Source organism: Diabrotica virgifera, chromosome 4 (assembly GCF_917563875.1).
Source record: "Diabrotica virgifera virgifera chromosome 4, PGI_DIABVI_V3a".
Taxonomy (NCBI): domain Eukaryota; kingdom Metazoa; phylum Arthropoda; class Insecta; order Coleoptera; family Chrysomelidae; genus Diabrotica; species Diabrotica virgifera.
The window spans coordinates 37,447,254-37,463,646 of record NC_065446.1 but is presented as its reverse complement, the minus strand read 5'-3'; the positions used below and the strand labels follow the sequence as shown (position 1 = coordinate 37,463,646).

The 16,393-nt window shown below is 32.8% G+C and overlaps 1 protein-coding gene across 1 annotated transcript in view; it reads left to right on the top strand.

Annotated features, from left to right (window-relative positions):
• Window positions 1–16,393, top strand: part of LOC126883004 (uncharacterized) — a 73,186-nt gene that overhangs the window by 45,645 nt on the left and 11,148 nt on the right. Inside the window, exons 2-3 of the mRNA XM_050648159.1 lie at window positions 776–887; window positions 15,140–15,376. Of these exons, the coding sequence (XP_050504116.1) occupies window positions 786–887; window positions 15,140–15,376 (339 nt within the window). The 5' untranslated portion in view covers window positions 776–785. The remainder of the gene's footprint in view (window positions 1–775; window positions 888–15,139; window positions 15,377–16,393) is intronic.

Here is a 16,393-nt window from a genome sequence, read left to right as displayed (position 1 = left end):
ATCCAACGTTTTTGATCTGCTCTTCTGACATGTCCGTACCAGGTTAATCTCTTCTGTCCTATGTAATTTATTAGGTATATCTGAGTTCATTCCGATTATTTTCTTAATCTCTGTTATTTATGCCTGGTTGCACCAACAGTTCTTAAGCTTAAGACGACAATAACATAATAATTAATATAATATAAATATAATATAACATAATAAGAATATTAAAATGTAATAATAAATAGAATATAATTGATAAGGTAAGAATCGAAAATTATAGTGCAACGTAAGTGATACTTAAGGCGGCCATATCTATAAGCTGAGCTGGGCTAATCTGGAGCTTAAGATTTGTTGGTGCAACTAGGCCTTAATCTCTTATTTAATGAATTTTTCTTTCTTCCTATATTATTCTTTCCTGCGACCTTACCTTCTAATACAACTTGAAGATAATCAAACTCCTTAAGGAACGTATAGACCGTATATTATGGTATTAACATTCTCAATCTTATTAAAATGGGAAATATGGATACAAATTTAATAAGGCTTAAATGAAGAAGACGCGATGGACAAAAATGAGTGGCGAAGAAATAAGGGAAAAGCTGAGGAAAAAGAAGAAGAATAGAAATAGACTTTAGTAATAGAAGAATTATATGATGCGTTAATAAACTAAAATTTTAAACTAATAAAAACCTTCATTTAATGACTAAGTAGTTACTATTATAATTTAGTGTTTACAAAGTCATAATAATTAATTGTTCATCCTTATCTAATTGTTATTTTTTTGTTTCAGTATCCTCAATATGAAATTTTTAATTTACGTCCTGGCTACAGTATTTGTAGCCAGTGTTTCTTCATTTGGAGGCAACGATGAAAAGTTTTTAAAGAAATATGCAATGATGAAGGTAAGAAAATTATTTTTTCTTGTTAAAAATATTTGCCTCCTGTAGTTATATACAGGGCCGGCGATAACGGACCTGCGAGGGATGCACTGCAGGCGCTTGAGCATGAGCTTTTTTCTGCTGTTGTTATCCAAAATACTAATTTAAAAAACTGAAGGGCGCCTATGCTAGTTTTGCAGGCAGGCACCTTATATCATAGCGCCGAGACGGTAGGTTCGGCGCTGGTTTAGGGGAGTGCAATTAGAACGAAAACATGCATTGTTTCGGAAAAATTCAAACAAGCTTATATTTTTCTAAAACTTTTTGTTAGTTTATAACTACATGTTAAAGTAAAAATTTCTACTCGCAGATTTGGCCGCTAATTGTTTATTAATTGTTTAAACAATAACAATTGTTTTGTATAAATAATTTTAAAAATATCGATAAATTCATTATTTTACTTTGATCAAATATGTTTCTATTTTGTTTTTGATTATGCTGAATCCGAATATGGCATTGCAATTTGAAAATTCTTATACAGAAGCTCTTATACAGTACGTCTGCGTAGCTAGGTATCACATGAAAAACTTTTTTAGTATCAATTTTACGAAAAAAAGTTATTCTTCATAAAATGCTCTGGATAGTCGAAAATCTAAAACTCAACCATCAGATATCAAAATTTATCAATTTTATAAGAGTTACGAGTCATCAAAAATATGAATTCCATTAAAGAGTAAAGTAAAATTCCAGAATATCAAAAAGTGCTATTAGGAAAAGTTGTTTGAAATTAAAAACGATGTTTTAATATACAATTACATTATTCTAATCAAAAAACAATTTTCAATTTTTTCTCAAATTACGGATATCCATCATCATTTTATTACAATTAGGTATGATAACTATTTTATAATCAATTTTACGAAAAACAGTTATTCTTCATAAAATGCTCTACCTGGTCTAAAATCTAAGATACAACCATCAGATATCAAACTCATCAATTTTATTGGTATGTAAGGTATGTAAAAAATATGAATTTTTCTTAAGAGTTAAGTGCCTTTATTATTCACAACATTTTAATTAGAAGGAAGTAATTGAACACTGAAACTTATTTTTTAATTAGAAATAACTTTTCTTAATAACAATTTTCGACATTGTGAAATATAAAGGTACATTACTCTTGAGTGAAATTCATATTTTTGACATACCTCGTATAAAATTAATAAAATTTGATATTTGATGGTTGCATCTTAGATTATACATATACAATGGAGTTATCAATAGGTTTCAAGACATACTGTATAAGAACTTAAAAACAATTTTTTTGTTGAACATTTATTATTGCTGAAGGGTTGAAAATTTATTATAATAATAATAATTATAATAATATTTATTACTGAACATTTATTATTAAATGTATTTTAGGTAAGTTTTGCAGAAAAAAGTTGTGATCACTTTGTATAAACATTTTTTTAGCTGGTAATTTTCGGTTTTTGTATTAGGTACATTTTTGTTATCTTTCTTAATTTTCTCAAAAAGAAATAGTTTATTTCATTTCTAAAGTAAAATAATTTGGTGCATTTTAAAGATTACATACTAAGCTTTAAAAAAGCATCTATAAAATTGTAATAAATCTGTTCAAACTTGAGTAATACCGTCTTAAAATGGTGGTAATTCTGTAAAATTACGAAATTTTCAAAAATTACATTTTTTGAGACGTCGCGTCGTATCATTTGAATTAAATTTTTGAGATTTTTTTTTGGATGAAACATCGTTTAGTAAGATGTTTGAAATGTAAGTTGTGCAAAATTGAGAGTTTTATAAGAAAAATTGTGTTAGTTAAGATAGCTTAATTATTCTTTCATGTCCAATTTGTAAAATTTCATTTGATCCATCAGTTGAAGAATTACTTTAAAATAACTCAATTGTGCACTTCTCCGAACGCTAGTTTACAGTGCGCCAATGTTTGTGAGAAGGGTGACTTTAGCGTTATAAATAAAAAATTATAGAAGCTACAGATTTAATTTTAGAAAAATCTTTATATAAGGTTTTTTTTGTATAATTTTCTGAATTTTTCCATGTTTAAGTCAGTTTATATTTTCGGAGTTATTAAAAAAACATCTAATTTCGCAGTTCATTTATTTAACAAAAAATGAAGCACCCACTTCTCGAGTAGAAATTTTTGATATGTTGTTTATTAAACATTCATTAATGAAATTACAAAAAGTTCTATCTTGTTTGATTTTTTCCGAAGTAAAAATCTATATGCACTCCCCTAGTTATATAACTGCTGATGCATACGTTATAGGCGCAGATCGGCAGTTGCTTTCTGTTGTTTGCGTTCCTTAGGTTTTCATTCTTATTTCTTTACTTTCTCCTCATTCATCCATTCTAAATATTCTGGTCATCATAATCATGCTACCTTGACAAGTTCTGCTATCATAGGTTGTTATATTAAAACCCTTATATTAGCGGTGATTCTTTTGGCGTCGGCGCAAAATTTCGCGCCGATGAGTTTTTTTTCGAATCCTTACGAAAACTGATAGTATTTTAAAAAAAATTAAACGCAGAATGAAAGATTACATTATTACCGAGATCCGAAAGTCCCTGAAAACTTCTCTAATGTTTATTTTAATAAGTTACAAGGGTAAAAAAAAAGAACATTTAGTGTGATTTTTAATTTCAAATATCTCATTCAAAAGAAACTTTTTGATTATTCTAAGGAACTTTCGGCCCTCGATAATCATGTAATCATTCATTCTGCGTTTAAATCTTTCAAAAATACTTATTAATTTTCTCAGGATTCGAAAAAAAAATGAATCAACTTACAACACATTGGCGTGAAAATTTGCGCCTACGCTCTTAAGTATATTCATATTCTCGTTGGAACTTTACCGCGCGGAGCAGATAGGTCGTGAATAATAAATTGTAAAATTCCCTCATCTTCCTTAGTCTCAGCATCCGTTATGGCTTGCAAATTTTAGAAACCTCGGAGGTGTAACCAGAGAAGGTTCCCATTGTTTTCAATCTGGTAGGATGTAAATGTAGAGCAACATTTTTGGTGTTGTTTTATGTGCTATTAGATTGAAAACTTAGTCTTTCGCTAGCAGTTGCCGCTAGGGCATCCATGCCATTTCGTTCGTTGCAATTCGTAACTGCACGCCGGGGTTTGTCCTGGTTGAGTCAGAGAGAGCAGCATATGTGCCTCCTGATGAGAGACTAATAAGTTTCGAAACCGGTAGAGGTGCTTGCAGCACTCTCTGATTGAATTAGAATATGATGCGGCTGTAGTTTCGTGTTGCAACGAAATTGAAAATGGTTATTCATTTTTTATATTCATATTATTTCCCAAAAATTTTCCTTTTTTCTTCTTCTTTGCTTCATGTATTAGGCACTGTCGCTTCTTACGGTACGTATTGCTTTCTTGGGTATCTTACGGTTTTGCTTCATGAATATCTACTTATATTGAAAGATTTTAGCGAAAATATTTCTATAATATCTATTCCTTGAATTTGCTCATTTCAACTACTACTACTACTACTACTACTACTACTACTATATGTCGGTTTATAACGTTCTTCGCTGTTTTCCTACTTCCAATCGCAATTTCTTCTGGTAGTTCCATAGGTCCTCTTCTGGTTTCTTTCTCTCACCTCTTTGTCTATTCCTTCTCTCCACCTTGTTCTCGGTCTACCTTGTTTTCTTGTGCCTTCTGGTTGCCATTTTACGTCAAAGTAAATTAATCTGGAATTTTTGGGTAGTTAAAAACATTGTATTTTATTAACTATTTCTATTGTATTCTTTACTATAAATTAAGGTGAAAAGTATATTCTAAAACAGTTTTTTTAATTTATATGATGGAGCTGTATAAAAAGAAACTACAGGTCTTATTGGGTGGTCATATTTAAGGAGTTTAATAAAAGAGTATAATTTACCCCTGTTGTGCTGGCCCCTGGTCCCCCTACCTTGCAGAAATTTAAAAAGCAAATAGCGCTAAACTACGAGCTATTTATGAGCTTTCAAATCCCGCACATTATCCCGCTAGATTTGAGCTCCTTACACTGGGCAGGAATTTAATAATTTTTGTGGGGGGTGGGGCCTGACTCAGCAACTTAAAAATAGAGATATTGAATCGATATAGTTTGGATTTTTGAGCTCATCCCCTTAACCCCTAAACAACCCTTTAATTAATTCAACTCAAGAAAAAAAAATGTTGAGAAAAATTAAAATATATTTTATCGCTGATATAATTCGTATAGAGTATAAATTCTACGAATAAACTCTTAAAATACGGGCATTTAGATTATTGAGCTACAACCCCTTGACAAGAAAACCTCCCCATCTTCTCGGTTTAAGAGAGATTTGTACTTAAAATGAATAAAATTAATTATTTTGTGACTAGTTTACCAATTTATGAGCTCGCAAAATACGCGCATTTCGATTACTGAATTGCAATTTTTTGTAGGAATATTTTATATACTTGATGTAAGAAAAAATTATAAGTTATACTTATAGAATATTAGTTTATATTTGGTCTAAATAAACTCAACCCCCCGCAAAAAATATTAAATTCCTGCCCAGTGTGTAAAGCTCAAAATTTTTAATCTGCGAGATATGAAAGCTCATAAATAGGTCGTAATTGAGCGCTATTTGTTTTTTAATTTCTGCACCGGGGGTTGCATCTCAACAGGGGTGTATAATTTAGGAGGCTGTGGATTCATAATAATAAAGTATTTTCTGATCTGTTCAATTTTACATTGATTTTGAATTTGTTTTTGGTACTTTGTTGCATATTATAGCATGTTGTCTGCTTTTGTAAAAATAGTATGTTGTTTTCTATTGATTTATTTTTAACTGGAATCGCTATTTGGTTCTCTTTGTAACAGAACTTTTTAGTTTCCCTACACATATCGAATAGATCACTTCCTTCGCCGTTGGGTCTTGTAAATTCTTCATGTCAGATTTTGTTCTAAAAACTGTTCCAGTTTGGTTTTGAACTAAAATTCGAATTGTTATCCTCTGCGCTTTTTAAGATGGAAACTACAAAGCAGAACAGAGTGGTCAATTAGTCGACAAGGGGATGTATAATTTCATCCACGACTTGTCGTTCACCGTGATATCAATCTTTAGCAAACTAGTTCCTTTTATACTCACAAAAGTAAATACAAATAAAATGAAAATAAAGATGATTCAGATTTGATTCTAGAACAGGGCCTCTTCTATGTGCTTGAACGTATTTCAGCTTTAGCTTAGCCTCATCGGAGTACCTGTGAAGAGGCACTCCACTTTGATTTTTATCTAAAAAGATTATTCTTCTTCTTTTGGCATCATAACCCTGGATGGGTCTTTACCTGTCTGGCTATGTCCTTCTATTCAGATCTCTCTTGTGCTCTTCTACTCCATTGTCTTATATTCACGGTTTTCAGGTCGTCTTACACGTCATCCAACCATCTCGTCCGGGGCCTTCCTTTTTTTCGCCTTTCTACCGGTTTCTACTGTAATATCCTTTTTGTCGTTTTAGTATCTTCTTGTCGCTGAACATGTCAACCAGCCATGACAGTCTTTGACTTTCACAAATCTTAGAATATCATATCCTTCATTCAGTTGATTAACCTCGTCGTTTCTGCTGATTCTCCATGTGCCGTCTTCCTCTTGCACCGGGCCATATACTTTTCTCAGTATATTTCTCTCGAATCTCCTGAGTTTAGACCAGTAAGGATCTGTTTTTAGGTGGATGTGAGAGGTGGCATTCAGATTTTTGCGGATAAAGTTAGGTGATAACTTCGTTAATAATAATTGATTTATGCTCCTTCTCAAATATGCCCGGAACATTAATAAAAAAAATAAAATATTTAAAAATTTCGTTTTTTTCTACTTTTTTTGCTTATAACTTTAAAACGATTCATTTTGGAACAAAGTCGTATAGGAATAAAATAAAGATAATTAAATTTTCTATCAAATGCGATTGGTTGAATATGTCTTAATTTATCACCCTTGCTGTAAAATAGCAATAAATATAAAATAAGGGGGCAAAACAAGCCTGTCCTTATTCAATGATTTTCCATCACTTAGGTTACACTTGGAACCTTCCTAATTCGCTTAGAAAATTTTTGTAATGTGCTAAAACTGTACACCAAATTTCATTAAAATTGACTTACTAGATTTTGAATAATAATTTTGCAATCTAAACTTTTTTTACAAAATTAAAATTCTTTAAAATCTTGCACAACAAAAACTGGAACATACAAAGATTTGTCAATTTTTTTAGATATAAAGAAGCACTCCACCTATCTAATGCCTTTACAGAATTGAAATCGGATTGTTTAAGCAGCCTCAGCAATGTTTTCAACTTATAAACAATTTTTGCCTTATAAACAAATTAGTCCTGTGGCCAGGAGGGGGGCTACGGTCTCCTTTATTTAGATGGACTTACCCAAAATTTTGATGTATTTTTGACCCGTAGAACATGATTTTTTTGGGTAACAGTTGATCCGGATGTCGATAAGATTGTTATAAACAAAGAACTTGAGAAATTACATAACATCGATTTTTCGCAAAATAAAACATTTTTTTTGTATTTCTTGGGTAATTCTAAGCAAAAAATGTTCTTACAAGTTTTTTCGTAGGATGCATAGTTTTCGAGATAAACGCAGTGAAACTTTCAAAAAATGCGAAAAATTGCAATTTTTGAACGCGAATAACTTTTGATTAAAAAATAAAATAGCAATTCTGCTGACAGCATTTGAAAGTTTAAGTCAAATTATACCGGTTTTAATTATTTGCATTGCTAAAAATTAATTTTTTTTATTATTAAACAAAGCTATTTGTTTATAAGCCAAAAAATTGTTTATAAGTTTAAAACATTGCTGATGCCCCTTAAATAATCCGATTTTAATTCTGTAAAGTGTATTAGATAGGTAGAACACCTCTTTATATGTAAAAAAATTAGACAACTTCTAAATGGTCTACTTTTTGTTCAGAAAGATTTTAAAAAATTTGAACTTTTTTAAAAACATTTAGATTGCAAATTTATTATGCAAAATCTATTAGGTCGATTTTAATGAAATTTGGTACACGGTTTACGTATGTTACAAATAATTTCCTAAGCGAATTACTAAGGTTCTAAGTGCCACCAATGTGGTTCAATTATCTTTAATTTATTTCTCTACGACTTGATGGTCATGTAATTAGTTTTTGTTTCGTTTATTTTAAGCCCTCTTTTTTGTGCTTCAGGATCAATTTCCGTGAACGTTTCCATTAGTCGTGTCTTGCTTCTACTAATAATGGCGAGATCATCTGCATATGCAGTAATTTGTACTGTTTTTGGTATTTATATGGCCGGTTACATTGGTTTTTCTGATGACTGCTTCAAGAACTAGGTTGAACAGCATGGTTGAAAGTGCGTCTCTCTGTCTTAACCCCATGTTGATGTCAAACAGGGGAGACAGTTCTCCATCTACTCTAACTGCGGCTTTTGAATCCTCCAACGTCATATTTATGAGGCTGATATATTTGTTGGTATAGGTACCTATATTACGGAGGTCTTCCAGCATTTTGTCTCTTTTCACACTATCAAAAGCTTGTTTAAAGTCCCAATCAAAAATGAAAAGGAGCATAAACGATACATCTGTCTTACCAAAACTTACGTGGATATATTTTGTAATGGAATATATTTATGTATTTCGCGCATGAGTTATTTTTACTACACTATGCAGGTATTAAAAGTAAATTACTATTTATAGAAAATATTACGAAGAAATCATCATAAATCATCTTCTTATAAGTTTAGCTTAAATTACAGGAGTTAATGGTATTAAAATTACCTGGTTCTCATAACGTGTGCGGTCATATGAAATAATTTAATAAAAACTGTATTCACAATAGATCACCTTTAAAGGCAGACAATGTAATTACACGTTCCCATCCCATGTACTTGCCTTCTTACCTTAAGGCGTACCAAAGAATACATTGTGCCGTTTTAACTAACGATGATATAACTGAGGATCGATAATTATTATTTGGAAGAATCAAGAACATTTGAATTGCTTTTTCAACCCATTCGATCAGACTGGTTGTGGCATTTAAACAGATTGGACAATTTTTAATTCATTTCCGTGAACTGTTCTTCAACTCGCACTACAATTACACAAATAATCGAATATAACGGCAAAAGGTATCTGACATATAAAAAAACACGAATATAATAATTTTTAACGCTCACATGAATCTCAGCAGGAGAACCATGATTAAGAAATTAACTATTCAACTGATCATTATCTAATTATATAGCACAGTCTATAATTTTTGCAATTGTTTGTGGAGTCGTTGAGTGACTGAATTTTTATTGAGTGTATTATTAATATACAGTCTGTTCCAACGAAAATTTGACCCCCTCAGAAACACAGAAACCAAGAGCTTCTTCGAAATTAAAAAAAATACGACAATTTATATTGTGAGGGGGACGAATTTTCATGCAAAATTCATGCCCTCAAATGTAACCCCCTACTGCCCCGCATTAACTCCCGCATTTCTCAAGCTTGTTGCTTACAGGCAACAGACCTCCGCCTACGACGTCGGTCTGTTTCCAAGCAACAAGCTTTCGAAATCTGTTATAAAATGTTTTGCTCAATTAGTAATCCAATGAAATCAATTAATTTGTGGTCATCTGATTGAATACAACCAATAAAACCAACATTATACTGAAAACAGATCCCATGGGCTGTTTTCACTCAATCATGTAGCTATGGATACCTACATTTCGTTTCATTTCGATTTTGACATTTCAAATATTCATTATTTCAAAATGTCACGATTTGGTTGTAATACTGATGAGAATATTAATGAAATTATCGAATCAAATATACCAAAGAATACTGTTTACAGTAAAAAATTTGTATGGAAAGCGTTTATGGACTTTTGCAATGATAGAAAATATGAATTAGATGGAAATCGGACGGTGGAAGAATTCAATAAAACCGTACTTGAACATTGACGAAGAACATCATAATAAAATTATTAACAGCATGCGTAGTGGAAATATATCTTCATCAGTTATAGAAACTAACATGTCTGGATCTTCATTAAATTTTTCTAATTGTTCCTTTGTTAATTGCACATTTAAATAAATTGTTTCTGCTCTGTATTTTTTTTTTCATAACCAGCAAAAAATTTTCTATCCGAATAACCCTCGAACATTGATAAATGCTCAAAAATTTTTTAACAACTTTCTCAAGCTTGTTGCTTACAGGCAACAGACCTCCGCCTACGACGTCGGTCTGTTTCCAAGCAACAAGCTTTCGAAATCTGTTATAAAATTTTTTGCTCAATTAGTAATCCAATGAAATCAATTAATTTGTGGTCATCTGATTGAATACAACCAATAAAACCAACATTATACTGAAAACAGATCCCATGGGCTGTTTTCACTCAATCATGTAGCTATGGATACCTTCATTTCGTTTCATTTCGATTTTGACATTTCAAATATTCAATATTTCAAAATGTCACGATTTGGTTGTAATACTGATGAGAATATTAATGAAATTATCGAATCAAATATACCAAAGAATACTGTTTAAATGTAATTTAAATTTAACTAACATGTCTGGATCTTCATTAAATTTTTCTAATTGTTCCTTTGTTAATTGCGCATTTAAATAAATTGTTTCTGCTCTGTATTTTTTTTTTCATAACCAGCAAAAAATTTTCTATCCGAATAACCCTCGAACATTGATAAATGCTCAAAAATTTTTTAACAACTTTCTCAAGCTTGTTGCTTACAGGCAACAGACCTCCGCCTACGGCATCGGTCTGTTTCCAAGCAACAAGCTTTCGAAATCTGTTATAAAATTTTTTCGAACAATTATCAATGTCCTTGGGTTATTACTACTGAAAATAACTTTTTTTATAAATTAGTTAAATCCAAAATTTTCTTAAGTTATTCCGCAAATTAAAAAAAAATAGAGGGTCGTGTAGAGAAAAAAAATACCTTTCAAATGATGTGCCACTCGACTACACTTGCTATTAAAAAAAACTGGGGGTTGATGAGGGGCAGTAGGGGGTTACATGTGAGATGTGAGGGCATGAATTTTGCATGAAAATTCATCCCCCTTCCGATACAATACAAATTGACGTGTTTTTTAATTGTGAAGAAACTCTTGGTTTCTGGGGGGGGGGGGGGTAAAATTTTCGTTGGAATACACTGTATACATTTTAGTTCTACTTACTACTTACTTTAGATGACCGAATAACCCTTTGAGGGTTTTGACCTCTTCTACAAAGCCTCGCCATTTTTTCTCTTCTGTGTTGCTGTTTCGATAGGTATGTTAACATTTATCTCTTTCAAGTCTCTCGTCACATTGTCACTCAATTTCAGAAGGGGAACGTTCCTATAGATTGTGCCGAAAAGATGGTTTTCGTATCTCTGTTATTGCTTCTCTTAGTATATCACCTATCCAGGCTAATCTACGGGATCTTACAGGTTAAGAACAGAACAAGTGGGTCGCGGTGGAGGTGGAAGTCGCGGTCGATGTCGATATCCATGTAAAACAAACACATTGTAGTGAATGGAAGAGAACAGAGCAGGTAAGTCGCGGTGGAGGTTTAGCGCGATGCCATCCAGGAGGTTTACATCGATGCTTTTAAAAATAAAATGAGTTTGTTTTACATGGATGTCTACTGCGCGGCCTACAAGGATGCTTCCCTGTGATTGGTCCGTTCGAAGACAAGTTGTCATTACCTGCGCTATCTGAGTTGATACTTTTTATATAATCCCTTTTTTGTATTCAGTTTATTTTTGAATTTCTGAAGCACTTAAATACAGTAAATTTTTGAAATATGAAGGAGGATCTGATTATTTACAGCTGACAGTTCATCACTATCATCACTTGACTGACACAACATCGCAAAAGCACAGTCTTTTTGTCATTCAAATTTCATTAAACTACATCACTTGATAGTGGTTCTAGCTCGACTGACAGCGCAGGCAGTGGCGGCGCCTGTTGTAAAATATTAGGGGTGCACACATAATATTAATATATAAAAAGACCTTATTAAAAATTACAGTAAATAATGTATTTTATTGACTTAAAATTATAATTTAGTGTTTAAATATTACAAGCAAGTTTTGTAACGAAAGTCAGTCACCTTTTTTTTTAGATAAATTATTCACAAACAAATTCAGTAAAATTTGGAATTTCTTGAATCATTTTTTTTAATTGAAAACATTGCGAATGCAGTTAATCGATCTTGGTCCATAGCTATTCTAAGGAAAGTTTTGATACGTTTCAATGCAGAGAGACATCGTTCTGTTTCTGCAGTTGTCACTGGCATCGTAACGAGTAATTGAAGAATTCAATTATTTCAGAAAAATCGTCTTGTAAATTATTTTTAATCAAAAATTTAGTTAAGTGGACTGCGCCGGATAGTTAAAAATCGTATCTTCTATTTTATTCATTATGCTTCCTCTTCTCCAAATATGTGCTTCACACCTACACAATTTTTTACACAAATCTCCATTTTAAATAATCATTTATAATCCCGACCTTTGCACTTTGGTACATTCTTAATTAACAAATTTGGTTTCGGCATTTTTAATTTTTCTTCTAAATATAATGAAGAAAATTTAATTGATTTTAAATATTCCACGCTAACATTCACATCCATAAATCCTTCCATTCTTAATATTGTTCCGAAATTCGAACTTCACGAAAGCAAAATTTAAACGTACGTGTGCCGTGCACGTTAAAAACACCATAAGATCACATCCAACTTGTGCTCTTGTGGCCATCAAAACTTGTGGGTTATAGCGGGTAGCGAGGCGGGTGGTGAGTTGTATTTTGCCCTATGAAAAGTCATTGGGATAGGAACCACCGTAAGAGCGGTGAACGAGGGGTTCTGTCTAAGGCCTCGCATCCGTGAAGTGTGAAGTTTCTCCTTTGAAATAGAATAAAAATAATTAAATGTTACCTATTAGATACTTCTTATAAACTCCTTGGATCTGTTATTTCGAATTTCAATTACTGTGTAGTTAGATTAAAATGTTATTTATAGAATGATAAATTTTACATTATATGTATGTTGGTGTGAAAATAGTTTTGGGGGTTCACGTGCACATGTGCACTTATGGAGAAACCGCCACTGAGCGCAAGTGACCTCCTTGCTATGTGCAGTCGACATCGACCGCGACTTAACTAGTAGCATCCACCGCGACCTACACCTCCACCTCGACCCACTTGTTCTGTTCTTACCCTTAGAGTCATGCAATACGTTTAAGGACATATGGGAGCCTTATTGTTTTTCAGCTTCTGTATACCTTTACAAACTTGGTCTAGTTTCGGCGACGTCACCTCCTCTTCCACTGTTTCATACTCTGTTAGCTCTCTATTTGACTGTCTGGGAAATTAAAGAGTTCCTCAAAATGTTTTTCCATCGCTCTATTATCTCTTCCTTTTCTGTTTTACATATTTTAAGTTCCGCTTTTCTTGGAACGAAACTGTTGTCTTTATTTAACTGTACTTTTCTTCTAGTTGTTTAATACTGCTCTCTTTTCTTTCATCTTATGATATTTCTGGCCGCTCGCTTTTCTTCTTGGTAGCTATATTAATATTGATTGGAGTTATCTAACCACTTTATTCTTACATCCTTTGTCTATTAATTTACTCTCGACATTCGTCGTCAACCCATTGCTTGTCCTTTACTCTTTTTGTTTTCCCTAGAACTTACAAGGCTACATTCTTGATGTTGGTCGCAATGTTGTACCACCTGTTGCCCACGCCATCAGTGCTTCTTCTTCTTCTTTTTATATAGACATTACTCTGTCTGTTTTTCAATGTGCCTCCAGTAAGTTGTCATTCCATCTTTTTCGTGGTCTTCCCACTGATCGTCTTCCTATTGGGGAACCGTCTCTCGCCGTCCTTACTACTCTATTTGTTGTCATTCGGCTTATGTGGTCGTTCCATTCTACTCTTCTGCTTTTCACCCAGTTATTAATGTTGTCCACCTTGCATCTCCTTCGTATATCTACACTTCTAGCTCTATCCCACATCGTCTTACCATCGATTTTTCGCAATGTCTTTTTTGTTCTTACTTTTTTTATTATTTCGTCCATGATCAGGTTGAACAACAGAGGACTCAGGGAATCTCCCTGTCTTATCCCATTGCCAGCTTCAATTGGGTCAGTTAGTTCTTCATCTACTTTTACTTTTATTGTGTTGTTCTGGTAGATATTTTCGATCGTTTTAATTATTCCTATAGGTACCTCTCTTGCGTACAATAAATGGATAACGTCCTTTAATTTGACCCTGTCGAATGCCTTCTTAAGGTCCACGAAACATAAGTATGCCGGTTTGTTGTATTCTAACGATTTTTCTTGAATCTGCCTCATTATAAATATAGCGTCGGTGCATGATCTTCCCGACCTAAAATCTTATTGTTCTTCTGCTAATGTTATAATTTTATTCAGTTTGTTTGTTATCACTTTGGTCGTTAATTTTAGTGTTGTGTTTAATAAATTAATTCCTCTGTAATTCTCCGGGTCCGATTTTTCTCCCTTTTTGAAGAGATGTATTAGGATGCTTGATCTCCATTCTTGTGGTATTCTCTTTTGTTCTATTATTTTTTGGATTAGTTTTAATAATTGTTTGATCAGGTCTTGTCCCCCATACTTTAGGAGTTCATTCGATATTCTGTCCTCTCCTGGTGATTTTCTATTTTTTAATTTTCTTAATGCTTCCGTTACCTCTGCTTCTTTAATATTTGTTTCTTCGTTTGTTGTCACTTCAGGTGTTGGTGGTTCGTTATCCTTATCTTAAGCAAACAGAGATCGAAAATAGTCTGCCCAAGTTTGTGTGTTTCGTTTTTATTAGTTCGTTCATCTCTTCATCTTTTCTTTGTCCTCTGATCATTCTCCATATTTCCTTTTGTGTTCCGTAGAAGTCGTGTTCCATCTGTTTTGAGAAACTCTCCCAGTGTTCTCTTTTTATTTGTCTGACTAGAGTGTTTGTTTCGTTTCTAGCCATCAATGCTATCGAGGTATTCTATAGCTATGAATCTATTCTTCAGTTCTATTTGGTAGTGTTTTTAAATTTCTGCATTTTTTAGTATTTTCAAGTCTGGTTTCTTTTGTTAGTATTTGTAAGATCCATTTTTAGCCTTACTATTTCCTTATAGTCTCATTCGCATTTTTTAGTAGTATTTAGATATTACCTACTCCAAAATTTTAAACATACCTACTCCAAAAGTATAAGGTATAATAATATGTATTTCATTTCTACTTTTAGATATATGAAAGTTGTTTTGGCGAAGAAGTAGTGCGACAAATACGACAGGAATTAAAAAAGGCATGCGCGAAGTGCTCTAGTTTAGAAGCTCCGCCAAGCTCGCCTCTCCCTGTGCCTTCTGTACCAGAAGAAAGACCTCTACATCCACATCCACTTCAAGAGACCGCCGGACAACATCCCTTACAACCTTCTTTCGAAGCAGAAAAATTACACCAAGCTATTTTAGCTTTCAGGCCGGTAAGTACTTGATTATTTCAAAAAATTAAACTTTCAAAAAAATTTCACCACGACTATTAATCAATGAAATAATTCCGAAACAATTTTTAATAACAGCAAGTAAAAATAGTCACTCTTTGGGAAGAAAACACTAAGAAAATCAATGTTCAGTACGGGTGTCATAAAAGTAGCGGCACGGTCGAATATTTCGCGAAATGAACATCGTATCGAAAAACTGAAAAATACGTGTTCAATATTTTTCAAAAATCTTGTCGAATGGCACTAAACACGACCCTCTACTCCACTCCTAGAAGTGGGGTGGGAGTAACTTTAAAATCTTAAATGGAAACGGGCACGCCAGGTTTCCTCAACACGACTCTACCTTATCGGCAGAGTCTACGAGTATGTAGACTCTAAGTGTACGGTAAATTGAAGCTGTAATTACAAAAAAAAAAAGAAATATGTATGTCTTTGTACTCACTTTATAACGCTCAAAAAATTACGGGATTTAGATTTCAACGCATTTTTTTTTATAATTCTCGTATCAAAGTTACGCGTGAAGTTAGTCGTATTGATGACAGTTGGAGAAACATGGGCGACCCATGGAAACAACCACCAGTTTTTATTGCAGATTTGGATTTCTGACGTAAAAGTAAGTAACTTTTATTCAGTGATGTGAGAGAGAGGGGATACGACATAAGGGATCATTTTGTATTTACTAAATGGGACCACTTGATTTACACTTTTGTGTTACATCCAATATGGCGACGGGCAATTTTTATACGTTATATATGGAATATGTTATTAATTAGTTATCAAAATTATTAATTATTTATATATTAATATAATCTATTATAATTTTATAATTATATATTTTATATAGAGCAGAATATACTACCAAAGAGTTGTTCCGTCATATTGGATGGAGCGTTTTTGCGAGTGAAACCGAGCCCATCTACTTCACCGTATGCCGCATCCCCTCCCTCCCACATCACTGCTTTTATTCAAGACATTTTTTCGAATTGTGGATAGATGACG